The following is a 23,948-nucleotide window of genomic DNA, read 5'->3' on the forward strand; positions in this document are numbered from 1 at the left end:
ACAAAACAAAAAAAAGCTGAGATCATGTACTTTATCTCAACAAATATCCTTCAAGACACATTAAGTCAGTGGACATCTGAGGAAACTGCAGATTTATTCTTATTCTATCCTAAATACGTAACAATGGCTAAATGTAATAGCCTGAAGACAGAGGATAGTGTAAGGACTAAACTTCACAGCATCTTCAAGTAGTCAGCTCAGAGGGCTACAAGTGCTCCTTCGCACCTGCAGCTATCAGACTGTAAGACACTACCTGTCTAACATTATCAGCCAACGAGCAGGGTGATGAGCCAAAGTGGCTGCAATGTGTATACGGCCTTTGGACTAGTCCATACGGCCCTGCCAGCATAGTGTGTGTCTTCAGTTTGAATACATGAGAACATTTTTGGCCAACATACATAATGCAGAAATCTTATTTACCAGTCTAGAGTTTCTTGTACTAGTTTGGCCAATTTAGGGAATCAATGTTAATTAGCTGCAGCTTAGTAAGTTTGGTGGCAACAATTGTCATCAGTTGTTTAAAACAGTTATGGTCCCAGAAAAACGTTTTGTTATATCATTGTGAACTGAAATATTTTGGGTTTTTGACTGTGAAGAACCTACTTGGGCTTCTTCATGTTTCACTGTTTTACAACACTGAAGCAATATTGGATGTAATTAGATTTTTCTTTTACACTAAGACGCAGACCCTTAAATCACAAACACACACACACACACACACACACACACGTCTAAAGATGTCTAACATTAACCCCTAAAGGAGGAAAGCTGGAAGTAAAAAAAGAAATCCAAATCTAGATGGTCCAAGCTGATAAAAACACATCATTTCAAAGTATTGACTCACTGGGTTAAATACTCCTGTTCTTTGCTCTTGTAAGGCTGTTTTTGGGAGATGAGAACAAGCCAAATGGATTTATATGAACTCCTCAATGCTCAGTGTTACGGGATTTTGTGTATCCGTGATGTGTTTTTCCTTCTGCCGGTAATATGCGGCAGATTTTTGTTGTTTTCTATGGCCCACAGCACTCGAGGGGATTTAGGTGTGTCTTCCTGTTTCATGTGACAGGCCTCACCTTTTGTGTCACCACAGAAAAACAGGATGGTGTGTGACTGTGCTAGAGAATATATCCATAACAAAAGCAAAGACTTTGGAGGGATGTTCAAATGTTAGCTGCTTTTGAAAAGAGTTTAGCATGGCCTCTGTGCAAGTTCAGCGCAAGTTCAGCAAGATTGTTAGTAAACAAAACAGAAAGGGGAAATCTGGATTCCCTGTATTTCAGTAACTTGCTTTTAACCTGTTCAACTTTTGCTGTTTTTGTACGTGCTTCACTGGTTGAACACACAATAAGAAGGATGATTTGAGTCAAGAAAGAATTCCGGTATAATGCTAAGAAAATCAAGTAATCAAGACTTATAAAACATTACTTATACTGTGAAAGGGATCCATTATCATGCACCTGCCGTCTCTAAACCAACAACTACAACACTAACGAATGGCTCACAATATCAAACCAAATCAATAAAAACTGGCTCAAATGCAAAGAGCAGTGAAGTTTCTTTGATTCATAATTGTACGTGTGGCCTCAGGGTGCATTTGTAGTGCTACGATAATTGCCAGTGTATGCCACTGTCATATTATATATATCATCATATCTACGTTTAGTCACTGAGCTACCTTTAGATTAGCACTTGGGGATTTTCTCCAAGACAAAGTGACTCATCCTTTGTAACGATGCAACTGTGTGATTCACTGACATTTTCAGCAGCAGCCAATTGAAACAATGATCACTTGCGCTCGGGAGCCTCTGCGACTTCACTCGCCTGACTAGGAGCCTAAAAGCTCACATTCTGGCAAATTCAGAAACTATATGTATGATGAAATACAGAGGGACTTCCTTCACTAATCCAACAGTTGCCCATCCATACCATCAATCTATGATTTCATCTTGCTTCTTACAGCATTATTAGGACCCAGTGTCCTGATAGATTAGTACTGGATGTCAATTTTGGGACCTCCTGTGCAAGAGCATTAACAGAAAAAAGAAATGGGAAAGATACTAATTAGAGACTAGTTATGTCCACATTTTACAGATAGATAATTAATTGGCTCATCCTCAAGGGATACTGGAGTGATACAGGGAGAAAAACGGTGAACACAAAACAGCCCATTGAGGCAGACAACAAAATCAGTTTGAATCCAAATAAGACTGATGCCATTATTTTAACAGAAAAAGCGTACATTCTTATTCACATTAACATTTTGCAGCATTGTTCAATCTAAGAAAGGCAATAGGATAGGTAATACTCCAACAATCAACAACAGAGCGTGTCAAAACAAACCTTCAATTAATCAGGACACACAATCAACCAATCAGACAACATGACTGAGGTGCAAACTTGGGCCTAATATTCTAAAAATATACCTTCACATAAACAGAAACTACAACAAGTGACAGTGTAGAAAACAGAAACCACCGACCACAGGAGAAAATACGAACCGCCCTCACTAAGTTGCGTCTGCCCATGTTCTTGGCTCTTTTGACCGCCCTCCGTTTCCTCCTGACCTCCTTCTTTGGCGGCCGGTGGTGCTCCTTTGCCCAAATGGGGTTTTCCTTGGAGAGGCTAACAAGGCCGCGCAACACTATTGTCACAAACCTCTTCATCATAGCGCTGCCGTTTCTGCAGGCACGAGACTTAATGGTTATGCCATCCCTAAGCAGACCTCGGAAACAGACAGTGGCGTGTGCATTGGAAAAGTGCTGCAGAGGAGACTTGGGAGGAAAAAACACTTGCTGTCTGTGTGTGTAACTCGGGGGAGGGAGGGGGGAGAGAGACAGAGAGAAACAAACAGTAAGAGAGAGGGAGAGAGGGAGTCACAGGGTGGTGGGTGTGGGTGGAGGAGGGTGCCAACAAGTCCTTCTATCGGAAAATTGTCCCTGGGTTGTGCCAGCAGCCGCAACACTAACAACTGCCTGATAATGAGAATCGTTTGGCGACATCTGTGATGGGCAAGCGAGTCAGGGCACCATCATGTATGTTGGCTGTACATGATTGGAAGCATGCAGTACCCCTCTTGCCTGACGCATAATGCTACAGTGGGCATCACCTGGAGACAGGGACATTTATCATTTAATTTCTGAGAGGGAACGAGGGGCACTTGGCTGGCCTGGTCTTCAGCAGGATGATTCAAACATGATGATTCAAAGTATTTTCTGTCAAGATCCTGTCACTCATTTACTCACAAAGAGGTGCCCGCAATGAAGAAGGAAGATCTGGCAGAAAATTTCTTCCTGAGAGCACACACATTAACTTCACACATGAGCTTTTTTTTCATGAAATGACTTTCCACAAATAATAACAACAAAAACAATAATAATAATAATAATAAAACAAGGATGGATTTCTCCCCCAAAAAGTATATACTCACATTATGGCAAAATAATTCGAGCCAAACACAAGCCCAAATGTTTGAGACAACTACGTAAACAAACACACTATGATCAGTGTTGGGCATGATTTTGCTTTATCATCTGGTCAGACACAAGCACCCAGATAGCTTAATCATAGCTAAACCCAAAGACAGCTATTCAGTGAGACATTCTTTATGGCGCATAGGAAAAAAATAATGTAATCTAGACATTTCATGCAGCCATAATGTGCCAAACACTGCCCAGTCTGGCTGAAATGGCACTGAACCATATGACGGAAAGATGAAGTAATGATGAGACAAATACCGTGAAATAATCAAACGACCAGCCAGGATGTCCAAAAACTTAAAAATAATCCTGTTATTACACATGCATAAGATGATCTTTCCTTTAGCTGGGCACTTGAACACTGGTGCACACAAGATGTTTCAGATGCAAATTGATTTTTTCCCCCAAGATGTTAAGCTGGATAATACACTGGCTTTGCTGTTACAGACTAATCTTGTGGAGTTTATGTGTCCAGTAGCTATCAAGCACTCCTTTGATATTTCATATTTTTAAATCGGGAAACGTTTTTGCTGTTGTCTGGAAAAGACTGAGACAATACACTAATCTGAACAGAAACATGGGAACGTATCGGACAACTTCCAGACTGAATGTGCTGTTTTAAAGAAGGGTGTGTCCCTTTCACTGAAAGCTGACTAGTGTGCATTAGAGGAAGGCATTAAGAAAGTCTAATTAATAATGTATACTTCTTCAACCAATAAGAAAAGAGAAACAGGTGAGAGTTCTTAAATAAATCAATGACTTACTATTTTCACCTGATAACAGTGAGTTTAGGGAAATTTTTTTTGCTTTATGATAATTATGATGGCTTGACTGATGTCATTTTAAACCTCCAAAAATGGTCAAAGCGGCAATAAGATGCAATGTTTACATTTCCTGTAAATCACGCTCTGCCCAGCTCCACCGTGTGAGATTAATGCCACTTGACAATCTACTCAGCTCAAAAGTTCCCCTTAACAACAGAGCATTAGTCGACGTAGCCACACAGACCTAGATCTGCCAAGTTCTCATTGGCTGCTGGAGTCACGCGAGACCCGGGTGCAGGGCTCCCTCTCTGCTCGACTGGCTCTTTGACTCTGATAGCCTGCTGGTGCCACAGGGTACAAACGTCCATGGAGGCTCATCATCGCAGTCAATCCTGTGACGGCTGCAGTGAATATGGAGTTACATCTCTGTTACTATGTACTCCTGTGTGTTATGTAAACTTTGAACGCCTCTCTGATGATGTGCTGTAAAGCTTTTTAGTTTTAATGACTTCAAACAAAATGCTACTGCGACACTGACATGGAAAGACAACTGCCCAAGACTGAATCACTTCTATTTATAATGACTGAAACAACGGTAAACTTATCCTCCATCTGAGTTCACGTTCCACATCCCCAAAGGCCAAATGGGGCATCAATCACTTTTCCCACAATCCTACGCTGCATTTTTTAGCATTAAATATAACAAAAGAGGTCCCAACAAAGCAGGACTCCAATGGGGTTGCCTTTCAGGTATTTTATTCTTTGCAACACTAAGCATCTTGAACAATAACACCAGGGAAAACAACAGAATTAAAACAACTCTTGGTTTAGACATGTAACAAAGCCTTCTGTACTTACTGCTTTAAGTAAAAATGTCATTATTATTATTATAGAGGGAGTGGTGTGAAGTTAACCTGTTTGTTTCTGATATACAGTAGTGTAATTAGATACTGCACATGTTTGCTAACATTGACGACAGTACATCTTGAAGGAAAACATTTTCTTTCCTAACGTTTCAGTCATTGTAACCATAAACATGAAAAGTGTAAGTCCCACAGATACTGTGAAACAGATAACATCTTGGATGATTTCTAGGAACTGATCTCGCTTACAGATTAGCTGTGTGGCGGTGGGAAAGGAAATTGGGCTTAACTTGCAACTTGTAAGTGTATCAACAGTCAGAGAATCAAACTGTGCTCTTCATCTCAATCTGTTACTTTGATATTTTTAGACCCAGGAACCACATGACCATCACATGGGAACGAATAACCCCAAATGCCACAGAGAAAGTATAAAATTTAGGTGGGCCTTATTTTCGAACAACATACCACCTTCTTCAAAACTACTCCTGTCGAGAGCATGACACCTGACCATTTCCACCTTGCACAGAGGTTTGATTTGGTGCATAAGTGGACAGTCCAATCAGTAGTTGTGAAGACACTGATCTTGAAAGACTAAATGAGTAACTTAATCACATGTTGCGCTTACCGGCATCATATTGGCAGCTCTGGCAGGTCAAAACCAGGGGTGCATCGGCAAGTTGGCTCACCCACTTATCTTCGATGGCACCACCGTAAAGACCCCCCTTCTTAGTTCAGGGCTCTGGTAACTCCAATGTGACAACCAACTGGGCCTCAGTCCTCTCTGTAAACCAAAACAGTGGGATTACATTAAATACTATAAAAATTAACAGTGTGAGATAGTTTACACCCAAAACAACAGCTAATGTTATCAGTCGCACACGCTAATTTAAATAGTCCAGGCGTGGCTCCATGCAGCTGCTGCTACAAACAAGCCGATGGTTAGCCAGTAGGTTAGCTCGCAAAGCAACGCTGAAGCGAGTAAAAACAAATGACACTGACTGACTCGATATTACTAAGTCAAGATACACTAATTATACTCACCAATGTCAGAGACAATGCATTGTTCCAGCGACTAAATCTTTGCTACGTTACTGTTAAAAGGCACGTAGCTAACCGAAGCAGCTGTCAGCCAGCTAGCTAACGTAAAGTGCTAGCTGGTTTCAGAGGCGCGGCTAAAGGACGGTGTGAAAGGCGATCTCTCCGCTCCGCTCGGTCCTTTAGCTTGCATTGGCCGCACATCGGCACAAGATGTCGATGGAGTGTGTTTAAAGCGAACAAAAATTAATAAACGTCCGTGCACATTGGCTGAGTCGTTTTTCTACGAACGCAATGAATCATCGCTAGCAGTGCTAGCAGTGCTAGTTGGCCAAAATACAAATAGCTGGAATCCAGTTGTTGACGGCAAGGGGGCGGGGCTACACCGCAGCAGCCGGAGCGTCACGTCAACGTATAATGTCAAGAATGTAACGTCACCTGTCAGGTCACCAGTCTGGTGTGAAAATCAAACGGAAAGTAAAAGTAAATCAGCAAGTATAGATCAGCTTGCCAGATGCAACTTGCGGCGTTCACCTGTGGCAGACAGCTAATATTCTCTGGATCCATTATCGGACACTTCACAACCCGCAAGAACCGGGGAGCACAGCAGCAGGTGGAGGGACAGAGGAAGTGACATGACAAGGGGCAAAAAAACCCTGACATAATCTGACAGCTCTGTACTCTACATCCTCTACAGGGTTTTATTCCAGAAGGTGAACAGACCTTATGTGTGTTTTCATTCAGTCTCAGTTTACAAGAAATTCTTTCTAAACACAAATGTGGTGTTTTAAACAGGAAAATTGTGATTCCTATTAAACAGTCTGTTCATGAAAGTACAAAAGTTAAATTAGATTTTTAAATTATGCATGGAATTATATACAAGCTATGTTTTAATTTCATTAACTATATCAATATGTATTTATTAATCAATATTATTTCTTAAACCCAATTCAATCAATATTACTTCCTCATTTCATATAAGGTAGGTTGATTGAGGAATTATTTTCTTTCTTTCAATTATTGAATGCAGGTTTTCCCCTCAGAAACTGATGAAGCGGTGGTACCCAATAGTGATGTGCAATACCACTTAATTCCTATCCGATCCAATACCAAGTAATAACCAGGCTGTTATTGCCGATACCGATACCAATACTTTTTACATATTTTATTTCTAGTTTAATGTGACCTCCCTCTCCCGTTTCTGTATTTATGAGAGAAATAAGGAGTAGTCTGTAGCCTTACCAATTCAAAATAATAGCTGCATAATGACAAGACATCAAACTACGTCATATTCTTTAATTATAATGAAAATATCCTGCTCAGAATTGCTGCTTCATAAACATCATCATATTATTTTGACTTAATCTCAGATGTTTAGCGAAGTTTGCAGTGTTGCCAAAGTATTTCACTGTCTGTGCACACACATCACACACAGCATCATTATTACCTTCACAGCCAGACGTAACTGCTTTTACAGTAAGCCATAGTCAGTATTCAATCGCGGGAAATGTAAAGGTCATTTGATAGGACTTTTTAAAAAAAAGTTCTTTGAAAGGGACTTGCTTCCACCGAAAGAGCCCTTTTCCCACTTTTCTCCACAACTAAAATTAGCAAGCAGCATGAACTACTTATACATCATTATAAGTCATTAACACAAAAATATCAAGTCAGATGGAAAACTGATTTGAAATTGCACTCAGTGAGGCAAAATGACATGAAAGAAATAGCTTGTCGGCATAAAAGATGACACTTTCAGACTCTCATGCCGCTTCATTTGACCTTGCCTCGGGTCTTCAGCTGAGAGAGCACTTTGTCTACCTGTAACAGAGCACAACAAGGAACTTATAGAGTATTCACAGTATTTTAGTTCAGTTTCATAGTGATTCAAAATGCTTACAAGTTACATTTATAAATATATAAAAAAATACATTTGTACAGTGTGCCCAACAGACATACAGCAAGAAGAAAAGTGGCTCATTTCTGATTTTGAAAGATTTAAGGCTTTGCTATAGAGAGGCAGGAGTAAATATAACTACTCCATTTATAATCACTTAATTAATGGATAATGGATGGAACTTGGATTAATTAATTGACTGAGAAAAATTAAACAAAAAGAGGCCTCTTTAAATTAATTTGGACAGTAATGAACATTACAAACATCATTTGACATGTCCATTTAAACATTTAATTTAAAATAATCTTAATTAAAGAACACACAGACATTTTCATATTTTTACTGAAGTGTTATGCAATTGCAAAATGTACCAAAATACTTATATTGTTTATTTAATTAATATGTTTTCTTTTAATGACTAATAAATAATTAATCAATAATGTTATGCTGCTAAAAAAACGTCTAAAATGATTTGGCACACTGCAGTCTCCATACATAGCCATCCTGTCACAATCCTGTCCTGAGCTTGTCTGTGTTTTATTATTTTGGCCATGCCTTCTCGGTGTTTTGATTTTGGTTCCATGTCTTTGTTCTTAGTCCAGTACTTTAGTTCATGTCTTTAGTGTTTACTCCTGGTCTTGTGTTCTCTGTTTAGCTTTGTGTATTCCCTTGTTCATTTACTGGTTCTGTTCAGCTCTCTTTGTACCGGTCTGTCATGTGTTATTGATTGTTCCCTGCATCTTAGCTCCTGCATCTCAGCCCTGTGTCTTAGCTCCTAGTTTTGTGTCTTAGTGTTATTTCTGGTCTGTGTTCTGTCTGTGTGGGTTACTTGGCCCCATGTCTGCTTGTCAAGTGTTCTCTCTGTCTTCCCTGCTATCTCTCTGCCCACCTCGTTAGTCTCATGTCTGTCACCTGCGTAGCTCCCACCCTGCTCGTTAGTCCATGTATATATACCTGGTGTTTCTGTCTTGTCCTTGTTGGGTCATTACCTTGTGTTGTAGTGTTGTCTGCCCAGTCTTGTCTTGCTTGTCCCCTGTCAGTTGTTGGATTTTCACCTGTTCTGAATTTTTCTATTGGATTACCCTGTTTGTTTTGGACTGTGTTATGTTGGATCACCTGAACTCAGCAGTTCTTGTAAGTGTGCTCGCCTTGTGTTTATATTAAATTATCACTGAACTGTAACTTCCAGTCTACGTGTCCTGCATTTGGGTCCTCCAACCTGCTCTGTCTCACCACCACAACCCGAGACACATCCAAGACATCACTCACTGTGATGAACCAGTGAGACTGCGGCCCGTAGTGAAGCAGCGACCTGAAGTTCATCTTACTGGCTGGAGCCAGAGCGTGGAGGTGGAGGTGGGGGACAGATGAGAATGGAGGCAGGTGAAACCCCATCCTGCACAGATTCAATGAAAAACAAACGGTGAAATGGTTTTGCAAATAAATGATTACAAACAAAACATTCACATTAAGGTGAAGCATCTCAGGAAAGTGACTTACCTGACGTCATCTAGGTCACTGACTTTATTCTTCTCCAGTATCCTCATTCCCATATCCACCATCCGCTCCACTGTCAACAAACACATTACATCAATATGGCCATGTCATTCAGCCTAAAGAACAACATTACACTCCATAAGGACAAGTCCATAAGGACACAGCAGTATCTCAGGTACACCTTTGGTTTTCAATAAGGATTTTAGAAACTGAAATGTTGCCACGGAACTGCGACAAGCAAGAAAAGTACTGTTACCACAGTGTAAGAATACCCTGTTATAAGTAAAAGTCCTGCATTCACAAAGATGTATTAGCCTTAAAATATACTTGCAAAAAGCAAAAGTACTCATCATGCAGAAAGGCCCATTTCAAAAATAATATCACTAGATTATAATGTAATGTGTAGCCTAAATCACTTTAATGTTGCAGCTGGAAAAGGTGGGGCTAATTTCTACTACTCTACATACAGCTGGGTATCTTAAACCACAATAAGGCACCTACAATAGTGGAGTAAAAAGTACAATATTAGCTTCCAAAAAGTAGTGGAGTAGAAATAGAAAGTTTATAAAGTATAATAAAATGGAAATACTCAAATGAAATGTACTTAAGTGCAGTACTTGGATAAATGTAAGCTACTTATATTCCACCATTGGATATTGAGTTATTAGAAAATTAAGTGGATAGTTATAAAGTTTATATCTGTGTTTAAAGAGAGCATAAGAGTTCAGGTTATTCCCCCAGGACAGTTTACTCATATGACTGTATGCATTATCAGAGACAACGAATGGCGTCATGGTGTAAAGTGAGAACACATCCAGGCTTTGTTCACATATGATTTACAGTAACATCAAGACCAAATCCCTGCTTTAAGTGCGGGTCTCCCTCACCTAGAGGTAGGTCGTCCTCCTGGAGACGTTTGCAGTTGTCGATGTGCGTCCTGGTGACAACGAGGTAGTGGTGTGTGGCGCCAGGCTTCATGTCACGAAAACAAAGTAGCTCGTCATTCTGTCAAGACAGAGGAAGAGACATGTCAGGAGTCCATTGATGAACTCTTAAAACAAGCAGTCAGTACTTACGCTGAGCAGGATTTCTGTGTCAGCCTGGCTGTTCGCTATTTGGCAGAAAGGACAATATTTGCTCCCAGAAGAGTCCTGCGTCCCCATTTCTGTTTTGAAAGTTGTCTTTGGTACGCTATGAGCTCACCACTGTAAACTTGTTTCTGAATCACATCTGGGCGTGTCTGTGGTCGGGGGTCAGGAGCACAACCTGCCGGTGACAGAGCTCATCGAGTCGCTGCGTTCACGGACCGCCTATATTCCTGTTTCAAATGACTTCATCGCATCAAGTAGCCACGTGTCAACCATGACAACCTACTCAGCGGCAGTCTGGTGGAAAGTATAGACTACTCAAGTACAAAAAGATCCAATCTTGTCGCCCGGCTAGCTCAGTCGGTAGAGCATGAGACTCTTAATCTCAGGGTCGTGGGTTCGAGCCCCACGTTGGGCGCGATTCTGTTTTAAGGCAGCATTAGCAAGGCCATGGATCCCTAACTGCTCCATGGGTGCTATACAATTGTATGAGGGGCCATACAAGCCATAATCTATTCTGGACCTCTCACATAACTTCATTCTCCTTTCACATAAATATATTTTCATTCACAAATTCATACAGTTTCACTCTCACATACATATATTCTCCTTTTATCTACATACATTCTCCTTTCACATACATATATTTTCTTCACACATTCATACATTTTCACTGTCATAATGATACATTTTCACTCTCATATTCATACATTTTCCCTCTCATATTCATACATTTTCCCTCACACATTCATACATTTTCCCTCCCATATTCATACATTTTCCCTCACACATTCATACATTTTCCCTCACACATTCATACATCTTCCCTCAAACATTCATACACTTTCACTCAAACATTCATACATTTTCACTCACACATTCATACATTTTCATTTTCACATACATATATTTTCCCTCAAACATTTTCACTCTCATATTCATATTTTAATGCACACATTCATATATTTTGCTCATGCACGTGCAGTTAATGTGTACATTTAACATTAAATATAATATATGCATGTAAGAGAAGAATATAAGTATGCAAGAGAAGAATATATGCATTTAAGAAAAGAAAATATGTATGTGTGAGTCAAAAGTATATTGGAAAAGGAAGGAGTATAGTGAAAACGGAAGGTAGCTGAAGTTATGGCTTCCACAAGTTCACCAGGAACTCCTAAATAGCAAGTTTGGTCTGCTTCTCTCTGCTGCTGTTTTCTCACATAGAACCGGGCTGGGTTAGAGTTTTTTAACTTTTAATCGACGTTGTGCTGGTCTGGCAGAAGCCAGCTGCAACTAACATTAGCGCTAATGTTTGCTAATAAATTAGGTGACAGCTCACGATAAGTTCAAAAATTATGCTATGTCTTGGGTTATGGAATAGTAAAGCTGATGATACACGGGACAACTTTTTGAGCAATGTTGCTGGAGACAAGTCCGACTATGTTTTGAACGGATAGCGGCGGTGCGGGGTGGGTGGTGGAGTGGTGGGGGAAGGGGATTACGGTAGTAATCTTTACTCATTATCACTGACGGCAACGTTGCCCAGCACGATTGCTCTCAAAGTTGCTCCGTGTATCATCAGCTTTACTCTGTAACTCTGAGCAACTTTTTTTCTTCTTAAGTTACTTTAGCTGCGCTAACAAATTGTGGATATTAGCTAGCCGCTAACTTACATAATGTTAAACGCCATCAGAATGATACATGTTAATTGTTAACTAACGTTAGCCTATAATTCTCCTGTCAGTCACAACATGTGCATGACAGGATATATGTATTACTGCACGTGACCACTGCATGACCATCAGAAAGCTTTCTTGGCAGGCAGAAGACTGACTATTTAACGTCATGCTCTTGAGTTTATGAGAAGAGAGTAAGTTAGCCACTGAATGAACTTTAACTCAAAACAGCGCTACTGTATATTACCCAAATGTAATGGTAGTGAAATGCTTGCCATTTTGTCCAGCTTAAATAATAAAAATAATGACAAGGACGTAAAAAAAAATTTCAGTTTGGAAAAACTCTAAACTTTCATCCTGTAATAGAGATGAGTGACACCCTCAGCTTTTTAGCTGACCTATGGATGCACAGAGTTGGTCATAGTAGCTTGACTATGTGGTCTGTATTTTTATACAATAATATTCAACAAAATTGTTTTGTTGATAGCTAAACTCTGGCTGTCGCAGATGACCAGTACAATACAAGTGCCCTTTATAAATGAATTCAAAATCTGTATCCCCTCACTACGTTGAACTGATTGAAATCATTTTACTATGTACACAGTTACATGTGGAGACAATCATCATGTATTGTGGTCTTATGCAAATACTTACTGTGTTCTAAAGCAATTATGAATTAAATTCTACTGTTGCAGTGCATCAACCTCATTATGAATGCCATACCATCATGTTTACATTGTTTTATATATGTAAAACACACAGTATCTTGTGCAGTATCACTTTTGTTGTTTTCAGATAAAACAGTGGTGGGCTGCCTTGAGCAACAGTGATGCAGTGGCTACACTCGCACAGAATAGCTGGAGAAAGGACTTCACTCTGCCTCATCTCTCTTCATCTCCACACCAAAACAATTTACTTGTGTGTGGGTCCTTTTGTCTTTATTTTCCTCACAAACAAAACAAAAAATATCTGTTACACTACATTGGTTTTATGTGTGTGTAAATGTTTTTGTACACATGTTTGTGTGACTGATTTTTCTTTGCTCTGTTTAATTCAGGTGAAGACTGGTGTAGAATGGACATTAAGAGCTTTCTGTCTTGGGTTGGTCTAACCTTCAACGCGATAATCCCCCTTCACTTTTCCAGCAGCAATAACTTACACTGTACATTTACTGCAGAACCTCCCTGCTCTCCTTTTACTCAGCTCTGCTGTATTTACTTGTTGCTCACTCTCTCGCTCAGCCACACACACTACGCTCACCATAAGAAGTGACTCTTCAGCAACTGCAAGTGGTGGGTTAACGCTACAGGATGAGAAAACAAGAAAAATCCCTCTTTTGGTATATTTTGGGTTTAGTCCATATGATGGAGGGGAGCCAGCCAACTCGGATCATTATATCGATTAGGGCTGCAACTAACAACTGTTTAGATCAATTTTAGTCACTGTTTAGTCAATTATTCTATGGATTATTGAAACGAATAATCGACTGTTCAGATAACGACTTGCAAAATTACGCAGTGCCTCTTATTCAGCTATCCGCTTTTAAATTAAACTTGAGGTTGTTTAAGGCATGTGCTAATTAACAGTCAAGACAATATATTGAATACTGCTTTCAAAAATACATATTTTAATGAACGTTTCTGCTCCAGCAACAGAAAGTTCCTCTGAAATCCAGTCCTCATATACAGTAATAAATAACTGTGTGTGTGCACAACGCTGTGTGAGCACTCATCTGAACATCTGATCTGCTGTCTAGTGACGAAGCAGCTTACTCGCCGGTACTGCAACACAAGGGGCCAAACTGGCACTATATTTATACAAAGAAAGGAATAATGTCATGCATTACATTTGCCACATTTACAACAGAGGACCAATAATAGCAGTATTGTATTAGATAAAGTTTATATAGTTTCCCTGAACTCAGCATCTCACAAAACTCCATGATCTTTTAAGGGGGTCTGGGTCGGATTAGCAGTCACCTCATGCATAGACAGGAGAACTTTTTTTCTTGTAGAAAGTATGTAATTGTCCTGTGTTGTCTAATCTTGTGCACTTGGCAGCAATGAGCAATGCATCGTTTATGATTGTAAAGTTAGAGCAAGTATTATCTAGAACATGAACAGGACCATTGTGTATCATAATTATTTGCTACTCTGAAAGCCATTAACAATCAATTAATAGACCAAGGGAAATTGTATCGAAAACGTTACAGCTCATAATGTGAGGTAACATGGCTTTAACGTGAAGCAAGCTTTCCATCTAGCTTACCGAGACGAGTCTTCATCATCCAGTGAGCCACAACGTTACGTGCCTCCTCTTCAGTGTGAAAAGTGAAATGCTCCCACACTTTGGAGGTTTTAGGTTATGAAGGTATTACTGCAGCGCTGACGTTGTGTTGTTTCAATAACTTTCCTGTAATATCACTTTACTCTATTAAAGGTTCAGTGTGTAATATTTCTGATGATCTATTGACAGAAATGCAATATAAGCTCCATAAATATGTTTTCAGTGGTGTATAAAGACCTTACATAATGAACCATTATGTTTTTATTACCTTAGAATGAGACATTTATATAGCCGCCAACAAACAAACAGCGCTACAGAGCGCGTTTCGTCGTCACGGTGTTCTTCTTCTGCTTGTGGAATTCTGGTAATGTAGACGCCCCTCACTACATTGAATATCTACAAAGACGAAGAAGGGGGAATAATAATAATATTAATAATATAAAGTCTCTGAGTAGTCTTGTGGTTTATTAGAAGTAAGAAGAGAAGTGACACGGGTAAGTCACAAGATCGCTGACATAATTGCTGACGTAATCTGCACTCTGCGCATGCGTTGGCGTCTGTATCTACCTGTCGGAAGCTCCGTCTTAAACCGAACTCTTATCCAGTTTTAATCCACACTTTTTCGTTACATTTTTTATATCCTTTTTATTTAACTTAAGTTTTTAACTTAAGTTTTACGTGGGTTAAGGATTTTAGTCATCCGACATTTTAGTCAACCTTAGCAAGACAATCAGCTGATCAGTAACGTTAATTGGCAATAAAACCGTAACGTTAGCTTAGAGCATGGAAGCATCAGTCAGCTAAACTTTTACTGACCGGTAGAAAAAAATGTATTGTTAGTTGGATTGGTTTATTCTCCAGCGCTGTGCTTTGGCTTGTGGTGTTATGTTAGTTGGATTAATTTCATGTAGTCTCTCTCTCTCTCTCTCTCTCTCTCTCTCTCTCTCTCTCTCTCTCTCTCTCTCTCTCAATAATGAATATTATTGGTAATGAAATGGTAACAGCAGGGAAGCTCAGATCAGCAGCTAAACTTCACATTTTACTGCCCTGGTGGAAAACATGTATTTCTTTTTACTGCTAATGGTGATATATAACAAGACCTGTGCCTATCAAGTGACCAATAATAAATACTTTCCGAATTTGCATTAAAAAAAACTTATTGGATATTGCTTCCCACTGTGCACACAAATATGTAATTTTTACTTTCACATGCTAAATGCCCATTAAAAACGTTGCACCGTTTTACCACAAGCTGAAATTATGGCTGTCAGTACTACTTTGTGTTTCTGTTGTATTTCAAAAAATTAAAAAAGACATTTTGGTAATATTTACAATATATTAAGCAAAGCCAGAGGAGCCTTGATCCTCACCTGACTATGCCTTTGTAAACTTCATGTATTATATGGTTTATAATGGACTGTGATGCAGAAACAGTGAGGCTTACATTGTCCTGTTATCTGTCAGTGGTCATACTTGATGCACTAGATGTGATAGTTTTTTGAGAATTTCTTCATTTACTGTGGCATGTTAAGTCCAGATGAGACAATGCTCCCAAGATGTAAAATAATGTATTAGGGGTATGAGACATCATGTAGCACTTCATTTCTTCATGTGGGTGTTGTTAATTAATGAAAAAGTAACCATAATATTCCAAAATACGTGGTTTACATAATTTATATAATTTCTTAATATACCTGAAAGAAACCTAATTTCTTGACTGGCAGTCTCTTTTATCTCATAGATGACATCTTTGTCCTGTCTCAGGCACCGTAGCTATAGTGCTCGCTTGGGTAGGGGAGGGGGGTGCAATTCACAACCCTCACCACTAGATGTCACTAGAACTTACACACTGAACCTTTAAGCTGTCTGTCTCATTACAGCCCATGATGTCATGAACGAATCCATGATTAAATTTGTTGGGGACAGACGCTGTGAGTCCTGACAGCTGTGACGAGTTGTAACGAAGCTGGCAGAGTTTTGCAACATAAACATCTAAAAACTGAAGTGCAACCTGCTCTGTTTGGGACTGTGAGCACTTCATGAGCTGCTGAAGTTAAGGTGTGTGTGGATTTGTGGTGCGATTTCTGCCTGATCAGAAGTGTTTCAGTGAATATGAGCAGAAAATCTGCTGAAACACAGTAGCTAATAAAGTCCAGGAGTTTATAAATGTATTAAAAATAAATAATTTATCACTGAAGCGAAAAGGTGCCACAATCACATTTAAAGTGGACTAAGAGCTGCACTGCATTATATTCTGTTATAGTTAGTTACCTGCCACCTGAATTTTGTGTTTCTCTTTACATAAATTTAAAAAAAATCACCATAAAATGGTGCAGAAAAATTCAGAATGCAGGAAATAAAGTGTTTTTAATACTACAATTTGTCTTAGAATTCAACATTAAATATTTCTAAAAAAAATCTCGACTCGTCTCGATCTTGTGATACCAATCTTGAATCTTGTCTCGTGGGTAAGTGTCACACCCCTTGTAGCTAGACGGTGTCACACATGTTACAGTAACTTCTATCACAAGCAGCTCAGCTTTTTATTTTTTATTTTTATTTATTTTACACAATACCATATATATCACAGTGAAAAGTCATGATACAGCCCAAACTGAATGTCTGGGGTAAACACAGTTGTGTATGTTGTCTGTTCCAACAGTTTCCAGTAGCTTCAAAAAGAGATGAGCAAGAAAATAGTTGTATATAATGCTTTGCATGTGATAAACAAACATCTAACACTCAACCATCTCTTTTTCTGTCTTTTGTCACAGATGGTGCTGAGTGATTATGAAATTCCACTTGGAAATGTATGATCTGTTGTTAAGAACTGCTGTTAATTGTTAGTTCAGCACAGGGTGGCTGTGGGCAACTGTGATGTCACTGTTTTGGTGTGAGCGCCATCTGTGGGCCAACTTGCACTATTTCAGTTCTTCATTCAGTCCATGAGGAGGAACCACAGAGAGAGATGGTAAAATGTTGGTGTAAAAAAATCAGTATTTTGATAAAGTAGATTTTCACTGTGTGAGATCCTTACTTACTTCCTAGTGAGGTGCTCTTCTTATTTATTGAGTCTATATTTCTGTGTCTTATATCTACTGTACATCTTTACAGCACAATTCCAGCATTTCTCAAGAATTTTAGGCACTGAAAGGCTTAACTGGAATTGGTTAGGAGCCCTGAAGTTTACATCTGTAGATGAAAAAGATTTTGGGGGTTGTCAGACGTGAGATAAACAAGTTGAAATGAACATAAATATACTACCTCCTTTAAACGGTTGTGGTAAATAATGAAAACTGAAACAACAGACAAAAATATTTATTGAAGAAGAAATACACTGTAAGATGCAAGGTAGCTGTGAAATTAGCCTATGCAGCCTTCCATGACTCTGATACAAAACAAAAGCGACAGTTCTGAATTAAATTATGAAATGGTTTCTTTTAGTCTAACTAAATTTAGGTACTCAGTAAACTTTGAGATTCAGTGGACAGTTCTTATTACATCCTACCAGCAACTGTATTAATTGAGATCTTGTTTTGGGTGATAAACTAATTTAGACTCAGTTGCAGGAAACAGTGGTGACAGTTGGCCCTATATTTCCCGTATAATGTGTGAAACCAATGATATGCTATTATGTTATTAAATAATTGCTGTATTATTAAACATATTTCAATAAATTCAGATTTTTTGTTGCAGTTATTTATTTACCACTATTTGCATGTTATTCTGATTGCTGTTATTAGTTTAATGTTTATAAGGTGCCTAATAACTAACGTTATTGAATTGCATTAGCAGAAGGCATGGATGGCTCAGTGCAGAGAGGGTGAAGACTTCTAGTGGGGCCTTTTACTGTCGGCACTTTTTTCACACTTTAATTGTTAGGAAGACAGCAAGGGAAACCGAAATAAGCAGACAGGCTGTGAGCTGCTTTCACACTGTAGTTCGGTAGATCCTGTCTGTACTAGGGGCGAAAATGTATAGGTCTACATTGTTGCATTGTTATTGTAGTCTGGTTCATGTTTATACTGACTTTTTACAAAAGAATCAAGAGGGGTAAACATCAAGTTACACAGACTCCTTGGCAGTTTTGGCAATTGATGTCCTGCACCATCAGGACCCACGTGGGGAAATCAAATTCCAGTGACTTTGACAGTTTATGCAGCGCTGTAATGCTTTTGATGTGTATATTTATTTATATTGTATTTTGTTACAAATAACTCATAACTGATAAGCATTATTAGTATAATTATACTGCAAACCTACAGCATGTTATGAATAATGATGTTAAGACTGAAAGGAGGCCTAATGATTGGGGGCTTATAACTGTGGACTGACAATGCACAAGCACAGCGTTTTTAACAGTGACTTGCATACGTGGTTACCAAATGATTTGCATAATAGGCTATACCTATACATGTCTCATAGATCAATTATAAGCTCAGCAGATGGATTTATTAATAGTTTAGCTTTTGAAATAATTCTAAAATCACAGGCTGTATGCTATCATAAAATCCTGTGGTTGGTTCATTTGCTTTCACATCACTAACGAGTCACACCAGAGTCCACTTGGAAATTTTTTGATCTACATGAAGACATCGGTAAGACCGCTTTTAAAAAAATCATCCTTGCTTTCTGCCTACCCTGCTATTGTTGCCTGTAGGCTATCTGTTGTTATCTTAGATGGACATGTAGCCAACCAAACCACTTGCTTTAATATGAACGGCGCTGCATTTGATCTGCCTTCTCCATAACACAGGCAGCCAATACAATATGATTATTTCTAAAGTATCTATGAAAAGAATTACTGTGGCAATAAAAGGAGTAGCCCATTGCTGGATGAAGTAAGCCAATATGACCTGTGCGTCACACGTAAAGCTCAACAGGCAGTTGTATCTAGCCATTTTGCTCTCTCCCTCTTTCCCCAAACTTTTGTTTCCTGAATAAATAACCACTGCGTGAAAGCAAAGATCCGTTTCATGGATGACGTTCTATTCTCAAATTCCTGATTTTCTGTCCAGTTCATTAATATCTGGCGTACCACAGGTGCACTGGTTTAAGCTCTAGTGTGTAACTGTGCGCACAGCTTGGATGGCTGCACATTTTGGTTAATACACCAAAGTGCACAGGTCACAGAGTAGTTGTGAAGTTATAAAAAGGAACGCAAAAGTTACAATTCCTAAAACAACTTTACTAATTTGCCTTACTTGTATGGAGTACTACCCACCCCCTAGTGACAGGTCCCTATTAAGGGGGCATTGAGTTTCCACACTGCTGCTGTTTTCTGCATGATATGAGAACCTCTTGGCAGCGATGGGGGCTTGTCTTTGCAGAACACAGCTGTGGTCTGAGTTTTTTTGCTGCAAGCAAAAATACATATTAAGTCAGGCAGACTGAGTCAAAGGTGGGTTCCTTTGAACCGTGGGCCTGGGTTGCCGCACTGCCTGCCTCAAGTAGCAGTGTTAGGAAATGGCTTACAATATTTTAACTGGAATTCAAAAGCCTGTTTCTCTCTGCAGTTTTGTGTTCACATAGAGTCTAACGTTAGCTGCCATGTATTGGCAAACATTAACTTTAGTTCCAGCGGACCTGTAACCCCGCTTGGTTCTATGTGAGAAAATAGCAGCAGAGAGAAACAGACTTACATCAGAGCTGACGAGAGGATGGCTGGTTCGGGAAGATTTTCATGCTGTCTGCAGATGTCAATCATGTTCTTGTTGCCTCCTCCCCTCAGACCTTACTCAAGCTTCTCAGCCAATCGCTGCACGGTAAATGTCCTACCTTCCGTTTCCACTATACTTTTGACTTCCACATACATATATTCTTCTCTTACATGCATATATTCTTCTCTTACATACATATATTCTTCTCTTACATGCGTGTATTCTTCTCTTACATGTATATATTCTTCTCTTACATACGTATATTCTTCTCTTACATGCGTATATTCTTCTTACATACGTATATTCTTCTCTTACATGCATATATTATATATAATGTTAATTGTACACATTAACTGCATGTGCATGAGCAAAATGTGTGAATGTGTGCAATAAAATATATGAACATGAGAGTGAAAATGTATGAATGTGTGAAGGAAAATATGTGAATGTGTAAAGAAAATATCTGTATGTGAAAGGAGAATAAAGTTATGTGAGCGGTCCAGAATAGATTATGGCTTGTATGGCCCCTCATACAATTGCTTTACAAATGCAGAGGCCCATATTGAGCATTCTGGGATGTCTGGCCCATACAATATTTGTATGTGACAATAAAGTTGATTATTAACTAGCTTACCATCTTCTTCCTTACTAAATAAGAGTTAATTAGCTAACCACATGGAATTATAGGTTGACTGAGAATTTTAGGGCCAACTAGCTTATTATCTAGAGCAATAGCCTTACTAAGTCAGAGTTGACAGATCACTATCACATGGGGTACAGGTTGTGTGTGAATATTAGGGCTGACAGTTTGAGTGATGTGGCCCGGCTAGCTCAGTCGGTAGAGCATGAGACTCTTAATCTCAGGGTCGTGGGTTCGAGCCCCACGTTGGGCGCGTTCCTATTGGTGCAGCATTAGCAAGGCCCTGGACCCCCTAACTGCTCCATGGGTGCTACATAATTGCTACCATTCTAGGATGGTTTATATCCATAATGAAGAGGCCCAAATTGAGCATTCTGGGATGTTTGGCCCATATAATATTTTTATCTCACAATAAAGTTAATTATCAACTACCTTACTCTCTTCTTCCTTACTAAATAAGAGTTAATTAGCTAACCACATGGAATTATAGGTTGAGTGAGAATTTTAGGGCCAACTAGCTTATTATCTAGAGCAATAGCCTTACTAAATGAGTTGACAGATCACTATTACATGGGGTACAGGTTGTGTGTGAATGTTAGGGCTGACGGTCAGGATTACGTTGCCCGGCTAGCTCAGTCGGTAGAGCATGAGACTCTTAATCTCAGGGTCGTGGGTTCGAGCCCCACGTTGGGCGCGTTCCTATTGGTGCAGCATTAGCAAGGCCCTGGACCCCCTAACTGCTCCATGGGTGCTACATAATTGCTACCATTCTAGGATGGTTTATATCCATAATGAAGAGGCCCAAATTGAGCATTCTGGGATGTTTGGCCCATATAATATTTTTATCTCACAATAAAGTTAATTATCAACTACCTTACTCTCTTCTTCCTTACTAAATAAGAGTTAATTAGCTAACCACATGGAATTATAGGTTGAGTGAGAATTTTAGGGCCAACTAGCTTATTATCTAGAGCAATAGCCTTACTAAATGAGTTGACAGATCACTATTACATGGGGTACAGGTTGTGTGTGAATGTTAGGGCTGACGGTCAGGATTACGTTGCCCGGCTAGCTCAGTCGGTAGAGCATGAGACTCTTAATCTCAGGGTCGTGGGTTCGAGCCCCACGTTGGGCGCGTTCCTATTGGTGCAGCATTAGCAAGGCCCTGGACCCCCTAACTGCTCCATGGGTGCTACACAATTGCTCCCATTCCAAATTAGCTAACCTCATGGGATTGCAGATTCATTCTAGGATGGGTTAAATGCATATATATCATATCAGATGAATGATTCAAATTTGTACTATTTTAGGTGAAGACAAGATTTTACCAATCCCTTCATGAAATTCACAAACTACCCAGCAGTATCTTGTCTAAAGTTATTAAATTAGCCCCACATTTAATAGCTGCAACATTAAAGTGATGTACACATTAATGCATCCAATAATTTTAATCCAATTATAGAATATGCATTACTCTCAAACGGGCCACTTTGAATGATGAGTACTTTTACATTTGGTACTTTAAGTAAAGTTTGATGTTAATACTCTTCTAGACTGTGGCATTGGTACTCTTACTTTAGTAGATCTAAGTTTCTTTCATCGTTCAATGAACATATGTAGTCTACAATTAAAACGTAAAAGTCCATCCATCCATCTTCATCTGCTTAACTGGGGTCGGGACGCGGGGTAAAACCTAAAAGTGTTCATTAAATTATTATCTGGGAAATACACTTAATCACATTCCTGCCAAACATTAACGCTAGATTATTAGATTAATACCACGCTCTCATGTGTTAAATGTGAAGATACAACCAGTTAGCTTAGTTTAGCACAAAGAGTGGAAACAGGGAAAACAGCTAGAATGCCTCTGTCCAAATCTAACAAAATCTTTAAAACTAGCACCTCCAAAGCTTACTGATTGCAAATAGTCAGCAACATGTCGCTTTACACTTAGATTTTTGAATGGATTAAACACAGAAGACATAACATGTCAATCAGGGACAGAAATGAGATAATAAACCATTCCTTTAAACTCACATTTAATGATACAACTAACAGTCCAGTAACACTCTCTGATTTGTAGTTTTTGCCAAAAAGAACCCTCAAATCTTAAAATATCCCCAAATATATTCCCAAAGATTAATTACCAGCCGGGCAAAGTGGGACCCAACATTTTAGATGCCCCAAAGCGCCCACTTTCTCCATGTGGCAATAACTTAATTCATTCAGTTTATCACAAATCATCAACTCACTGACACACAAAAAACATGGAGACAGGTATTATTGGAGTACAGAAAGTACACTGGTATGTTTTGGGTTGAAATGGATTTGGGGTGATTAATATGGGGTACAAAACTGTATTAATTGTAAAAAATTTAATGCGTGAGTACCTTTTTATATACAGTCTATGGTGAGTACATGCTGCAGGATGTCTGTCTTTGCAACACCTTCTGCAGCAATAAACAGAAACCCTCTTCAATCCCAAAAGGGAAAAGCTATACAGTAGTTAAGCACACGAATACACACAATTCTGCAAAACAACCCGGAGCCACTGTGTTCAATTGAGTCAATCTATTGTTTTCTTAGATCACAGTTTGGGACTGCATGTTGCATGTGAACCCGAAACCAACCGAAAACACTACTGATCAGGCAGAACTCTCACCACAAATCCACACACTTTAAAGAGGTGGTATTATGCTCATTTTCAGGTTCAAAATCTTAATTAGGGGTTGTACCAGAACAGGTTTACATGGTTTAATTTTCAAAAAACACCATATTTTTCTCATACTGTACATTGCTGCAGCTCCTCTTTTCACCCTATGTGTTGTACGCGCCGCTCTTGAGCTACAGAGTGATGCATCTTACTTGTACAAAATCTTTGTTGGGAGTTGTACATGCGCAGTTTCCAGGTAAGAACTACTAGCCAATCAGAAGCAGAGAAGGGCGGGTCGTAAGAAACAAGGTAGTGTGATCCAAATCAAAGCCGCTTCAGACTGCGACTGTAACCTAGCAGATGATATAAGTTACTCACAAGTCCACAACCACACAAAATTATTGTTCCACATC

General features: G+C 39.2%; 2 protein-coding genes and 4 non-coding genes across 11 annotated transcripts in view; 4 read left to right on the plus strand and 2 right to left on the minus strand.

Annotated features, from left to right (window-relative positions):
* The window catches only part of ppp1r13bb (protein phosphatase 1, regulatory subunit 13Bb), a 30,097-nt gene extending 23,459 nt beyond the window's left edge, over positions 1-6,638 (minus strand). For 2 of the 5 annotated variants that reach the window (XM_046060478.1, XM_046060474.1), the window contains exons 1-2: positions 6,145-6,631; positions 5,729-5,884 (exon numbers count right to left, since the gene is read on the minus strand). In XM_046060478.1, coding sequence (XP_045916434.1) covers positions 5,729-5,737 — 9 coding nt within the window. In that variant the 5' untranslated portion in view covers positions 5,738-5,884; positions 6,145-6,631. Of the gene's footprint in view, positions 1-4,484; positions 4,642-5,728; positions 5,885-6,144 lie in introns of all 5 variants that reach the window. The other 3 variants (XM_046060475.1, XM_046060477.1, XM_046060476.1) reach the window with 3 other exon arrangements.
* Positions 6,639-7,526: 888 nt separating this feature from the next.
* LOC123977986 (adenosine 5'-monophosphoramidase HINT3-like) lies at positions 7,527-10,741 on the minus strand. 2 transcript variants are annotated; one of them, XM_046061084.1, is made up of 5 exons: positions 10,606-10,741; positions 10,417-10,534; positions 9,533-9,602; positions 9,302-9,428; positions 7,527-7,956 (listed from the first exon to the last, which is right to left on the minus strand). In XM_046061084.1, exons 1-5 carry the CDS (start codon positions 10,690-10,692, stop codon positions 7,909-7,911), a joined length of 450 nt encoding a protein of 149 aa, XP_045917040.1. In that variant the 5' UTR covers positions 10,693-10,741; the 3' UTR covers positions 7,527-7,908. The 2 variants fall into 2 exon arrangements, with proteins under 2 accessions (XP_045917040.1, XP_045917039.1); XM_046061083.1 differs by having other exon boundaries at positions 9,252-9,428.
* Positions 10,742-10,962: 221 nt separating this feature from the next.
* On the plus strand, positions 10,963-11,035 carry trnak-cuu. The gene has a single exon. It is a non-coding gene; the product is annotated as a tRNA-Lys (tRNA).
* Positions 11,036-21,062: 10,027 nt separating this feature from the next.
* trnak-cuu lies at positions 21,063-21,135 on the plus strand. The gene has a single exon. It is a non-coding gene; the product is annotated as a tRNA-Lys (tRNA).
* Positions 21,136-21,503: 368 nt separating this feature from the next.
* trnak-cuu lies at positions 21,504-21,576 on the plus strand. Its single transcript has one exon. It is a non-coding gene; the product is annotated as a tRNA-Lys (tRNA).
* A 368-nt stretch (positions 21,577-21,944) lies between these two features.
* On the plus strand, positions 21,945-22,017 carry trnak-cuu. The gene has a single exon. It is a non-coding gene; the product is annotated as a tRNA-Lys (tRNA).
* Positions 22,018-23,948: the final 1,931 nt, after the last annotated feature.

This window comes from Micropterus dolomieu, linkage group LG10 (assembly GCF_021292245.1).
Source record: "Micropterus dolomieu isolate WLL.071019.BEF.003 ecotype Adirondacks linkage group LG10, ASM2129224v1, whole genome shotgun sequence".
NCBI lineage: Eukaryota > Metazoa > Chordata > Actinopteri > Centrarchiformes > Centrarchidae > Micropterus > Micropterus dolomieu.